The 14,266-nt window shown below is 43.1% G+C and overlaps 1 protein-coding gene across 1 annotated transcript in view; it reads right to left on the bottom strand.

The window, feature by feature from the left end:
- Positions 1 to 13,920, bottom strand: part of Npsr1 (neuropeptide S receptor 1) — a 224,612-nt gene extending 210,692 nt beyond the window's left edge. The window contains exons 1-2 of the mRNA NM_001106808.1: positions 13,877 to 13,920; positions 13,564 to 13,751 (exon numbers count right to left, since the gene is read on the bottom strand). Of these exons, the coding sequence (NP_001100278.1) occupies positions 13,564 to 13,710 (147 nt within the window). The 5' untranslated portion in view covers positions 13,711 to 13,751; positions 13,877 to 13,920. The remainder of the gene's footprint in view (positions 1 to 13,563; positions 13,752 to 13,876) is intronic.
- Positions 13,921 to 14,266: the final 346 nt, after the last annotated feature.

Raw genomic sequence — 14,266 nt, 5'->3', positions numbered from 1 at the left:
CCATATACAGCAAACCAATTGCTAACATTAAACTAAATGGAGAGAAACTTGAAGCAATCCCACTAAAATCAGGGACTAGACAAGGCTGCCCACTCTCTCCCTACTTATTCAATATAGTTCTTGAAGTTCTAGCCAGAGCAATCAGACAACAAAAGGAGAGCAAAGGGATACAGATGGGAAAAGAAGAGGTCAAAATATCACTATTTGCAGATGACATGATAGTATATTTAAGTGATCCCAAAAGTTCCACCAGAGAACTACTAAAGCTGATAAACCACTTCAGCAAAGTGGCTGGGTATACAATTAACTCAAATAAATCAGTTTCCTTCCTCTATACAAAAGAGAAACAAGCCGAGAAAGAAATTAGGGAAACGACACCCTTCATAATAGACCCAAATAATATAAAGTACCTCGGTGTGACTTTAACCAAGCAAGTAAAAGATCTGTACAATAAGAACTTCAAGACACTGAGGAAAGAAATTGAAGAAGACCTCAGAAGATGGAAAGATCTCCCATGCTCATGGATTGGCAGGATTAATATAGTAAAAATGGCCATTTTACCAAAAGCAATCTACAGATTCAATGCAATCCCCATCAAAATACCAATCCAATTCTTCAAAGAGTTAGACAGAACAATTTGCAAATTCATCTGGAATAACAAAAAACCCAGGATAGCTAAAGCTATCCTCAACAATAAAAGGACTTCAGGGGGAATCACTATCCCTGAACTCAAGCAGTATTACAGAGCAATAGTGATAAAAACTGCATGGTATTGGTACAGGGACAGACAGATAGACCAATGGAATAGAATTGAAGACCCAGAAATGAACCCACACACCTATGGTCACTTGATTTTTGACAAAGGAGCCAAAACCATCCAATGGAAAAAAGATAGCATTTTCAGCAAATGGTGCTGGTTCAACTGGAGGGCAACATGTAGAAGAATGCAGATCGATCCATGCTTATCACCCTGTACAAAGCTTAAGTCCAAGTGGATCAAGGACCTCCACATCAAACCAGACACACTCAAACTAATAGAAGAAAAACTAGGGAAGCATCTGGAACACATGGGCACTGGAAAAAATTTCCTGAACAAAACACCAATGGCTTATGCTCTAAGATCAAGAATCGACAAATGGGATCTCATAAAACTGCAAAGCTTCTGTAAGGCAAAGGACACTGTGGTTAGGACAAAACGGCAACCAACAGATTGGGAAAAGATCTTTACCAATCCTACAACAGATAGAGGCCTTATATCCAAAATATACAAAGAACTCAAGAAGTTAGACCGCAGGGAAACAAATAACCCTATTAAAAAATGGGGTTCAGAGCTAAACAAAGAATTCACAGCTGAGGAATGCCGAATGGCTGAGAAACACCTAAAGAAATGTTCAACATCTTTAGTCATAAGGGAAATGCAAATCAAAACAACCCTGAGATTTCACCTCACACCAGTGCGATTGGCTAAGATCAAAAACTCAGGTGACAGCAGATGCTGGCGAGGATGTGGAGAAAGAGGAACACTCCTCCATTGTTGGTGGGATTGCAGACTGGTAAAACCATTCTGGAAATCAGTCTGGAGGTTCCTCAGAAAATTGGACATTGAACTGCCTGAGGATCCAGCTATACCTCTCTTGGGCATATACCCAAAAGATGCCTCAACATATAAAAGAGACACGTGCTCCACTATGTTTATCGCAGCCTTATTTATAATAGCCTGAAGCTGGAAAGAACCCAGATGCCCTTCAACAGAGGAATGGATACAGAAAATGTGGTACATCTACACAATGGAATATTACTCAGCTATCAAAAACAACGAGTTTATGAAATTCGTAGGCAAATGGTTGGAACTGGAAAATATCATCCTGAGTGAGCTAACCCAATCACAGAAAGACATACATGGTATGCACTCATTGATAAGTGGCTATTAGCCCAAATGCTTGAATTACCCTAGATCCCTAGAACAAACGAAACTCAAGACGGATGATCAAAATGTGAATGCTTCACTCCTTCTTTAAATGAGGAAAAAGAATACCCTTGGCAGGGAAGGGAGAGGCAAAGATTAAAACAGAGACTGAACGAACACCCATTCAGAGCCTGCCCCACATGTGGCCCATACATATACAGCCATCCAATTAGACAAGATGGATGAAGCAAAGAAGTGCAGACCGACAGGAGCCGGATGTAGATCGCTCCTGAGAGACACAGCCAGAATACAGCAAATACAGAGGCGAATGCCAGCAGCAAACCACTGAACTGAGAATAGGTCCCCTATTGAAGGAATCAGAGAAAGAACTGGAAGAGCTTGAAGGGGCTCGAGACCCCAAAAGTACAACAATGCCAAGCAACCAGAGCTTCCAGGGACTAAGCCACTACCTAAAGAGTATACATGGACTGACCCTGGACTCTGACCTCATAGGTAGCAATGAATATCCTAGTAAGAGCACCAGTGGAAGGGGAAGCCCTGGGTCCTGCCAAGACTGAACCCCCAGTGAACTAGTCTATGGGGGGAGGGCGGCAATGGGGGGAGGGTTGGGAGGGGAACACCCATAAGGAAGGGGAGGGGGGAGGGGGATGTTTGCCCGGAAACCGGGAAAGGGAATAACACTCGAAATGTATATAAGAAATACTCAAGTTAATAAAAAAAAAAAAAAAAGAAAACCTTTATTTGACACCTCAGAGACTTTTCCAACCACTTTTCTCACGTCAAGGCACCATTAATGGTACAGAAAATTCAGATGAGTATTCAGGGGAAATGTCAAGGAATGAGTTGAAGCTGACTCCAGGGCCACTGAAGAGCTGTTTCCAGGAGCTCGTTTCTTCCTAGGTTCCTTCTCCGGGCTCTTGTCTTGTATTCTTCTCAACGCGATTCATGTGTCCCACATGTTCACAGAACCACCATCCTTTTTTGTCCTCACTGCACATTCTATTGTAAAGATTTCGAGGAAATGTACATGCAAAAGGCTTCCTGCAAAGCATGCTGGGAAGGACCCTTGGCGAACCTCAGAACTCACCCAGGAATTCTTTGTCAAGTGACCTTCAGCACAGTGCTGAGTCCATGAAAGGATTCACTCTCCTCTCGAAGACCCCCAGGCACAGCTGTTCAGAGGGGGGACACAGTCAGGGACAACTGACAGTCTTGTCTTGAGCATCACTTCCAGAAGCTGACACAGGACAAGCACAATATGCAATGTCACGTACATGTCTTGAGGAGAAGAAAACCAATGAACCCGAGAGAACAATAAAAACTGTTCTTGTTAAGGAGATACAAGGAGATGTTGGAAGAGGGGCTATTTGAACAACACCCTGTGGCCCTGTGACACGTATTGTGGGCCACACCTACTGTATAGTTCCTTCCATTGTTAGCTCTGTGTTAATGTTTCTTTTTGGGTCCCTCTGGAGCCTGAGCCATGCTTTCCTTACACAGTCACTCAGAATTTGTGACTTTAAATAAAGCAAAGTCTGTGAAAATTACTCATGGTATTATATTTTTATTGAGGTGTAATTTATGCAAAGGCAAAGTCACCCTCTTAATGTACAGCTCGGTAAGTTTTGATATGTGTACAACCACTGAATTCAAAACATAGAACAATTCTATCATGCAGGAATGTTCCCTGAGCTTCTATCCTACCCCTAGCCATGACAACTATTTGTTTTCTGTTATTGAAAGTTTGTGTGAAACCAATGCCTTCCTCAACTACCACAAAGGAAGTTTCTCCTTGTAGTTGATAAGAATGAACACAGAGACCCACAAATGTGTAGACAGTGAGATACGTCAGGGTACTCAGTCCTAAATGGGACGTTTTCATCAAAACTCCTCTCCCCAAGGCTCAGGGACTTATACAGAAGAGGAGGCAGAAAGATCATAAGCATCAGAGATGATGGATGACTCTGAGAAAACAGTGTCTTCCAGACACAAGACTGAAACACATATGAAGTCACAGGTGAGGCGACACACAGAAGTCCTGCACAGGCTCAAGTCAAATGGAGTCCGAGCCCTTCCCTTTCTCGAATGGGAAGTAGATCTGGGCTCCCACCCCTAATCAAGAAGCTTGTAATTGATACCTGCTGGCAAAGGGGAAATCAGTTTTAATGCCACTCAGTATATCAATCACACTCTGGGGCAGGCCCACACTCCTGGAATCATCCCACGACACTCCCCTCCCAATGCCTGTGGCTTCTTACTCTCCAATCTCAGACTCCCAGTGAGTGGCTGAGCATGCAGCTCTCATATCTGCATGCGTTTTCCCTGAATCTCAGTGTTATCCTGATTACATGCTCCAAAGTACGGTCTTAAGGTCTTAACTGTTAACATGTTTTTCTAGTAAAACATCAAAGAGTTCTTCTCATTTTGGAGAAAATACAAGATTGTTAGCATAGGAACCACCTAGCTTCCTAGGTAGAACATTGGCTTTCTCTGAACTTCTTCTTCACCATTGCTTATGATCCCGATGAGCACCTTGCTTTGCTTTATCTAATTGACAGCATCTTCTTTCAAACTGACAAGGGAAGTGGTCATCACTTGTGCCTGTCTCCCCAGGTAGACAGAGCTGCCTGAGGGTCAGGTGTCTGTTTCATCCAACTGTCTACCTCCAGTGCCTAGCATAACACCCAGTTAAGCATGTCTAGGATTCTTAATTTAGTAGAGCAAAAGGCACTCACCAAAATGGGAAGGAAATAACATAGCCCAAAAGATTGGTTTCTGCCATACTACCCTTTGACTTAATTTTAGATATGATATTTATTTAAAGTTTTATATTAACTTGAATAAGAATGAGGCATACTTTCTCCTTTCATGTGTGTTAGGAAAGAGCTATGAATCACTTTTAATAACATTTCCTGAGTTTCTGCATTTGTTTACCTGCCTCTTAGTGCACTAATAACTCCTCTTTGGCTCTCTAGTGCTTGCACAAGGTGCAGTCTACAGAAAGCATCAAATTTTACAGACAGTGAGTGCTTTCACAGTGCTGGGAGAGTGATGTTGACGGACTCTTCCCAGAAGAGCAAAAGGTCAGCGGAGCCTAGAGTTCTATCAGAAGATAAAGGTTGGGGGAGACACCTGGTACGTTCAGTACAAAAAGCAAGAAGAGGAACCCAGAAGGTGGCTGGGGAAATGTGAAAGGCCAGGAAGACCTGGGTCATATTCTGCATGAGGAAGTAAAGCTAAGTAGCCTACATGAAGTTGTGTAGGAAGCATATTTCCCATGCCCATCATGAAGGGATTTCTGACCCACTAAGATCACTGTGAAATCCTGAGTCATATCAGCCTTAAAGCAGCAGGAGATGAGGACCATCTTCCGTGGAAGCTATGTAAAAATACAGCTACAACTTGGCATGCTTTTCACTGTGATATCAAAGAAAAGAACCTGAGGTGTATTAGACCTCTGAGATTCTAGGCTTGATGTCCCGTTTCTGCAGCATGTACTTCAAATCTGATATCAGTTGGGAATTCTTTTTCTTTTGATTTTATGATATTTCATTTGTTTGGGAGTCTCTTTGCCTTCAACTTCTCTCAGTCTTCATTTTCACATGTGGTTAGAAAAAGTAAATGCTATTTTAACATCTCTAGGAGCCAAGAAGAAGTTTGAATGCTGTAAAAGGACATTGTTTTACAAATTGAAAAATGCCAAGAAAGCTGAGAGATTCATCACATTTCAGGAAGGCATCCATATTGCTTAGGTGGGGAAACAAGAACTGGGATTATCTCTTATACTTTTATTACGACCTGGGGTAATTTTTCTATATGTAGCCTAGAAAAAAAATCTCATTTCTTCCTACAGTAGAGACATATGCACTTTTTGAGCAAGATAGAACTTCTCATCTCAGCAAAGAACCCTTGATGGAGTGACTGTTAAGCTATTAACACAATGAAAAAAGTAAGAAATGGCATATTTCCTACATATCTTTATCTTTTCCCAAAATTTTGATAGCTTAACTAAAATTAAAACAGAGAGAAAAAGAGTGATGTATGCTATCAGACAGCAGTGAGCATCATCTCTGAACACACACTTGGTGGTACCGGTCACCACCAAGCTCCAGGTTTCCCAGGGCCTCCAAGCTTCTTCCCTCAGATAATAGGGTGGTATCAGGAAATAGCATAAGGATTACATTCTGACACTTTAATTGCTAAAATTGAACACTGTTTAAGCCACTTGACGCTTTTTCAAAACTTCAAGCATTCTATCCCTTAAGTTTCTCAACAGAGGATCATCTGCTAAAGCTTTAGTCAGATGGGGAAACCAAGGCTGGAGGAGGGATGAACAGACCAGTTACACAGCCACTAAGAACTCATGAATTGAGTCTCTGAGAAGTCAGCTACAGGGCCTGTGCTCTCAGCTTCTTTGCTCTTGAAACTGAATGAAGGAGAAAATATGGGAATGTCACTGGACTTAGTGATGAGTCAGTTACCTACCCTCGCAGTGAGATGACTGAAACACAGAGAAACTAAAGAAAAACACCAACGTGACCTTCTCATTCATTTGAGTCTGTAGCCGTAGTTTGAAAACTACCACCCACTATAAAAACAGAAAGTTACTTCCAAGATGCTGGGATGATGCTTTGAAGTATCAATGGATGTGCTTCTTCCAAAGACAGCCCATGTACTTCTTTCCCTTGGTATATAACCCTGATTGTACCAGTACAGAATATTCTAGAAACAACTCAGTAATGAGCATCTGAATATGTCACGAGGAGTACTGTAAACAGTTTGAAGAGAAGTGACTTTCCACTGCAAAAGAATGTCTTCAAAGTCCCATCCTAACTGGAAATCTATTTACAATTGATACTGCCTAAAATGTGAAAATCTATTTACATCAATGAAATGTCACTGGTATAGTGATTTGAATGAGAATGACCCCCATAGGCTCATCGATTTGAGTACTTGGTCATCAGGGAGTGGCCAGTGGCCCTATTTGAAAAGATTAGGTAGTGTGACCTTCTTGGAGGAATTATGTCAATGGGGCATATGTGGGGCAGTGGACCATGCCACCAGACAGAAGAACTAACAAGGTTGTAGCAAAAGTTCAGAACCCCATTTAACTCAAAATTGAGAACAGCAGGAGTTAAAACTTGTTCCTAAGCAGGTTCCTGTCTTGGAGCATTTGATCACTACAAGGCACTAGAAGGATCATGACAATCAGTTATGTAGGGACAATATCTGAATGCCATCCCCATGCAAATGGAGGGCCCCTAACGTCTCAGACTGAGCCAATGGGAAGATCTACCCCTAGATCCCATCCCACCCCAAAAATGTTTATAAGGTCCCTGTGCACCAGGAATAACATGCACCAGTTATGTCACCAAAGATTATCTGAGAGTGTCTGTCTTACTGAGTTCTAATACTCTAGGGAAGAGTTTTCTCTCCCAAAGCATTCATCTCTGGACCTCAACTTTGCCCAACAAGCAGGGTATCCGCTTGAGTGCAGCCACTTCCTGCTTACTGGCTCTGGATCCTAGTTGCCTGCTGTATTTCACTGCCTGCCACCAACTCTGGGCAGTGCCAGCTACAGAAGAGGCTTGGCAGTCCATCTTGCTCCCTTCAGAGAGCAGTTTTCATCATTCTGATCATGCCCAAGACCTGCAAAACCTTTGGTTCCTGCTAGCCTGGCTAAGGATTCCCAGCTAGCTTCTCTCTCATATGCACACCAGCAGGGATGAGCTTTGGGGTTTCAAAAGCTCCAGTTACTCCCACTGTCTGTCTGCTGCCTGTGGATCTGGATATAAAAGTCTCAGCTGCTTCACAACTTGCTTGCCTGCATGCCACCATCTTCCTTGGCATGCCTCCTATAATGATGACAATGGACTAAATACCTGAACTTGTAACCAAGCCCCAATTAAATTCTTACTTTTATGAAGTTGCCAAGATTATGTTGTTTCTTCACAGCCACAGCACATTGACCAATACAGTTGGGCCTATCAACCATACTTCCGGGCAGCCTCAGGAGTAGTTGGCCAACACAAAACTGACTCCATGATTTTTTAAAGGACTGGTTTTTGTTTTATTTTACTTCATTCGTTTTTGTTTTGTTTTGTTGTTTTTATTTACTTTGATTTTCAGTTTTGTGCATAGGGTGGGGAAGGAGGGTAACAGGCAGTTGGGTATGTAAGGAGGTGTGGAGAGTCTAGACTAGAATTGTTGGGGATAAAAAACATGATCAAAATATATTGTAAGAAAAAGAGTAAATAAAATAATATAGAATAAATTTCAATAAATAAATTTAAAAGCTTGGTACACACAGACACATACACACACACAGAGGAGAGAGAGAGAGAGAGAGAGAGAGAGAGAGAGAGAGAGAGAGACAGACAGACAGACAGACAGACAGACAGACACTGTGTTTTAATCATTTAGATCAGAGAGTCTCAGCCATAAATATGGAAGAACACCACAAGAAGTAATTATCCCATCACAGGAAGGATGCTGGAGAGGCAGGAGTGTTAGATGGTATAGGGTATGAGATATGAGGAAACATGAGGCAGAAGTAATTGCATTGCTCTTCCTTGTTGGAGAGAAAACTGGATGACAACACATGCCTAGCATGTGAGGAGACCACATGATAAAAGGATAAACCGGGCTCTAGAGTCCCTAGATGCCATGATAATATACAGTTAACATGCCTGTGTTGGGAAAGAAGGGAACAGAGACAGAACCACTGTTTCCTGCAGCACAGAGCTGTCTAGAGATGATGTCAAATTTCCATTCTCCATAAGGTTGTGGAGATTTAGCCAGCAAAGAGAAAAGGAAAAGGAGAGACTCAGGGACCAGGAACCTGAAGGAACTGTCACAAAGGGACACAGCCCCTTCTCTAGAGTCAGAGCCAGACAGAGGCCCAGAAAAAAATGGATGTTCCTGAGGGTCAATAAAATGCTTCCTTTCAGTTATTGCCCTTTTGCCCTAATGCTAACCTGGTAGGATGAGGCCCCAACCACTGCCGTGCTTCCCATACATATGTGGAGGTTGTCCAGGAAGAGAGATAATTTCCTAAAGCCTGTGCCTGAGCAAATCCTTCCTGGACTGAAAATCTCTCCAATGACTAAGTTTACTCTGAATTAGTCAAGATTATGCCACTTGATATTCTACTTATTAATAATGCAAAAAAAATTAGCAGAAGGCAAGCTCTTCATGCACTAGTAAATAGCTGGTCAAATTGTATGCCATCCTCATGAAGTTATCAACAATGCTTATGTCTAACAGGACTGACTGCATGCATGAGTGCGTCTACCCAGAGTGGAGGCTTGGCCCACTGGTGTATTAGGTCTGCATGGAAGAAGCAAGTAGGAAGGGACAGAACATTAATAGACATTTGCCTGAGTAGTGCTAAGTAAGACTTGCCTTTAGGGACAGCCATAGTGTTAGACTGGAGAACTCAAGTGGGCATACTGAGAAAAACCAATTAGAAGAGAATTTAAATGTACATGATGGGCTTTAGCGCAGGCAATGAAGATGCCAGGGCTTATAGGTTATGCAATAGGTAAAGAGGGGGCTTTCAGAGGAGCAGACAAGTCAGCAGGAGGTATTGAACTGACAGCTACTGAAGTTGGAAATGCTGGCAAAGGGCAGGCAGATAGGGTCTTAGAAGGAAGCTGTCTGACTCAACAGAGCTTGCACTGCTACAGAGGCTTAAGTACAGTTTTGGCTGCATTGTATTGATAATCGGGGTAGGTCTGCTACAGTTTACTTTTGTTAGAACAAGGGGAAAAGTCATGTTTAGAAAACTGCCAGCAGGACAACAAGGCAGAGAGGGTGGGCACACACAGTGAGCATCTGTGTCCCATTCACTCGTGGGAGCAATCATTTACAGGCAAACAATAGTTAGACTAATTGCCTATCATTTCAGTATGCACTGAAGAAGGCTTGATTGGAAGCTCATGATTAGGTAATGTTTAACAGTCTTAGTTCACATCACCCTCTCCCCACTTACCTATGAGTAATAACACTGGGTTTGAATTGCATTATTTTATAATTTAGCTAATTTAATGATTCAGATATATCTCCCTCCCACTTTCTTTAAATTAGATTTCTCATCACTCACCAAGTTCCAGAAACAATGTTAACAAACTCACCTGTGAGATGAAAGGATTTTGTGTGAAGGCTTTTGCCTTTGTCTCGTTTTTGGACAGAACTATGTATGCTCTAATGAGTAAGGTACTTGAAAACTGGTGGGCTCTCAAAGCCCAGATAATCTCTCAACACTACAGCTTCTCAACCACAGGAGGTTAAGTGGATGCGACATGTGAGGGAAAGGGAACTACAAGCTGAAACACACTAAGACTGAAGTTCACCCAAGGCCCTGTTTGAAAAGTCTCAGACTACAAGTGCTTGTCTACACGTACAGCTATTGGGGAGGTCCAAGGTATAGGTGGGTGGAGGGCAGGCACATACCTGACAGCCCTTTTGAGTTTGGGAGGAGTCTGACATGTTGTCGGGAGGGTGAAACAGTGAGGGCTGAAGTTAAAATGGGGCAGGGGGTTAGAAATGGATGAAATTAAAAGGTTCTAAGTTTGAGGTAAAAAGAGTCAGAAAGCCAGACACAAAAATGTTATATCTTTTGCCGACATGGTTTTGGGTCAGAGAAGAAAAGGAATGGTCAGCAGCTCCAGAAGTGTGGTCTGAGAAGGTTGAAATGATGGGAGTCTCTGATTGAGTGGGTGGAATTTCCCAGGACTTATCCTGACACCGAATCAGACCTGTAATTGACAGAATCTCAGTCATGGGGATCCAAGACTGACTTTAGTCCCACTGGCTTTGAAATGAAGCAGGTGCTGGGTGAATGTGTTCTTTCGCTTTGGTGAGTTCACTTGGAAGAGATAGGATGAGGATGGACTGGCAGAAAGAATGGCCTGTCACCAGGTTTCCTCACTTCTTCCAAGGAGAAAGGGAATGTTGTATTGCCCATTCCAACGAATACTGAGGATGAGAGAAGAATGTTATACATTAAAAAAATGCTCCAACTGTTTATCAAATGTGTCTAGCAAAATGCTGGGTCCAGGATAGCATGTGCCACCAATATAAGGAACTCAGAATCTGTAGCAATTCACCCAACAAATACCACAGCAGGAGTCCTAGACAGCTTTGTGAAGTAATAAGACGACACGTAGTCCAAGAACCCCAGGAACTCAAGGGGGTTTGTGAGAGGTACTTGGGAGAAGCAACCCCTGCTGAACCTTAAGGACCAGGCAGAATTAAATAAACCCAGACAAGACGGAAGCCAAGGGCTTAGTCCATGAGTGTGGGAATGACATGGAGTCGCACAGCTTAGCTCTTGGCACAAAGTTGAACAAGTGCCTGTATCGTAACTACTGTTGTTGGAATTTCCCCACGTTAACTCCTCCCAAAGTTTATTTATTTTCTTTCATTGCTCTCCAATTTATGTTTCTCTCACTGCTTTCTGCAAAGGCACTATGAATTAAAGGGACATATTTAGGGAGTAGTAAATAGGGCACACTTTTGGCATTTCACGTTAGAATTATGTAGCATAAAATGAACCACAACTAAGAAGGGTTTGACTCACAGGCAGGCTTCTGTTTGAACAGCGTAACAGAACTGCTTGTGCTCAAAGGCAGCTACAGAATAAAGTTCTTTTAAGGTTGAAGCTAGGTTGCCAAGGCTTCCCTCCTCATTTTTGTGTACCTGAAAATTTCTGCTTTAGTCAATGAATAAATTCCCCACAAATGAAGCAGAACAGTGAACCACTCTCAGTTCAATGGGTATAATTCCTTTCTGCTTCTCTCTGTGCACTGGCCACTAGCCTAACTACAGGAATGAAACGGAGGGTGCAATTATCCAGTGTCTAGGGACAATGACATCTTTGGGACAGAGTGGGCAAATAATAGTGGAGAGACACAGTGCAAGGATTTGTTTGTGTGTTCAAAACATTTCCTCAGGTGGGATTGAAGATGGCAACTAAGCCTTCCGCAGAAAATGTTTATTGCCCGAGCCTCAGAATAGCTTTATTGATGATTATTGCCTCTTTGGGAAGGGGGCAGTCTCCTCAGTATGCTTGCTGTCACGTTTCATATACATCAAAGGCAACTTGGCAGTGGCAGAGGTTCCTGGGCAGAGCCCAAGGTTCCTGGGCACAGGAAGCCTGCTGAGATCCACCCTGGAGTGTGGGCTGGTTTCAGAAAAGGCAGTGTTCAAACAGTAGTCAGTGGTAATGAACTTGAGCTTCAGAACAGCTGTGCTGAATGTACGTGTGTGTGTGTGTGTGTGTGTGTGTGTGTGTGTGTGTGTGTATGTGTGTGTGTGCATGCGTGTGTGCGTGCATACCCAGGTTAGGTGAGTCTGAGGGTCTAGGTCCCCTCAAGCCAGCAGTAATTCACTCTGGGACTCAGCACTAAAGGAAAAAGCTGTCTGTCTCCCTGGAAAGCTCGCAGCTGAAAGTTTCATCCCCAGCTCTGGAAAAAAAAAAATGAAAGTTTCATTCTAAGAGTTGGGAGCGAGAGGTGAACCAGAGAGTAGAGGGCAGATATCACAGTAACCATAGGTTTAACTGTAAAGCCAAATCATCTCAGGAATACCAGAAAATTATTAACAATAGCAGCAAACACACAGTAGTGACTACGGTTTATCTGAAAGAATTCTCCGTTGGACATGAAAGTCAGGCAGAGGACCTGTGACTTAGGAGGATGACTTAAAGGAGCCACATTAGGCAGGCCAGGTGTGAAATGGGCCCCATCACCCAGGGTTTTCATGTGCAAAATAGCAAGCTCATATTTTCTAGTTGCCTGGTTTGTTCTTGTCTACTGGATCTTTCCAGAAAACATGGGGCAATACTAGCTTAATGAGAGAGTTATGGTCCTCACCAAATTCAGATCCATTTTATTATTTATTCTAGGCAGCAACCTGTGCAAACACTACCAGCGACAACTCAACAAAGAATGTGTTTCTTACTAATGTTCCCTGAGGAGGCACAGAAAAGGCAGAAGGGTCCTTCCTGCCTTCTACTCTCTCTTGCTGTCAGTCACTAGGGATGTGGCTTTCCAATCCTCTGATGTTTCAAACACAAAAACCAAACTTAACAAAAACAAAACAAACAAACAAACAAACAAAAAACCCCACAATAGTTCAGTGATCATGCACCGAGAAAAAATGTCTAATGAAAAACTTGCTATTTTTGCTAGAAACACATCCTTCACACACTACTCTAGGGTTAACTACTGTGCTCTCTGCCAGTGGAACGTAGAGTGAAATATCGCATTGGTAAGTGTTACTGACAAGTGGCAAGTTTGCACAGAAACGGAAAAAACATATCACATCTGCATTCTTAAGAAACCACAGTAGTACTGAGCTTTGAAAACTATGAAGTCTAATTAAACTTATAAAGTTGGGGGATTCCCCCCTTCCTTAGTTAAAAAGGACAAGAAAGGAAGGAAGGGAGGGAGGGAGGGAGGAAGGGAAAGAGGAAAGAAGGGAGAGGAGAAGGAAGGAAGGAGGGGAGGAAGGAAGGAAGGAAAAAAGAAAAAGAAGAAAAAGAAAAATGAGAACCATTTCTAGCAGCAGCTAAGACTCTTTCAGCTCTCTCCAGTCCCACCTGTTCCAGAATTTAAAGCCAGGGCACTTACCTTAAAGGACGAGTAGAAGGAGCCCCACTCCTCAGCCTCCAGCGCTTCAGTGAAAGTCACAATTTCAGTGCAAGCTACAGGGGAAGAATCTAGCATCGGCACAGTCTGGTTGGCATGAAAGCTGCCCTCTGTGAGGTTGGCCGGCATGGCTCAGGCAGGGTCAAGTCTTATGTCTCTGCACCTGCAGCCTGGTGAGAGAGTTCAGTTAGCCAGGGCAGCAGCAGCTGATCGATTGTTCACTGCCTCTTCTGCCTCTCAAGGCTTCTGGCTATTGCTCACCAGAACGGAGGCACAGAGCCCTCCCTGAGCCCACCTCATTGAAGAGTTCTGCCTGACAACAAGGAAGATCCACGTGCTGCTCTCTCCTGCGCAGTTATGATCCTGCAGCCAGCACAGCCCTCACCATCCCACAGACCTGCCCAGTGTGGCCTCATCCTAAGGGGATGCTCCAAGACCACGCTCATGTTTCCGTGGATGAGCTTCCCTGTCCAGTGTGCTTCCCTAACTTAGTGTGATAGACCTTTATCTCTCTTCCAGTTTCCACTAAGGAGTAATTGGGATATTTAGCTGGTCCATTAATTCAGGTCATGTTTGTGCTTCTGAAATCAGAGTTATGAGTTTGTTTCAGCTGAGATCGCTTTTGTCTGACATAGAATTCTCATTCAGCCATTCAGTTAGCTGTGTTACACTTTGATTTACTAAA

The sequence above is a fragment of the Rattus norvegicus genome, chromosome 8 (assembly GCF_021556685.1).
Source record: "Rattus norvegicus strain SHRSP/BbbUtx chromosome 8, alternate assembly SHRSP_T2T, whole genome shotgun sequence".
NCBI classification, from domain to species: domain Eukaryota; kingdom Metazoa; phylum Chordata; class Mammalia; order Rodentia; family Muridae; genus Rattus; species Rattus norvegicus.
The sequence above is the reverse complement of the archived record's forward strand: the minus strand, read 5'-3'. Positions and strand labels throughout refer to the sequence as shown.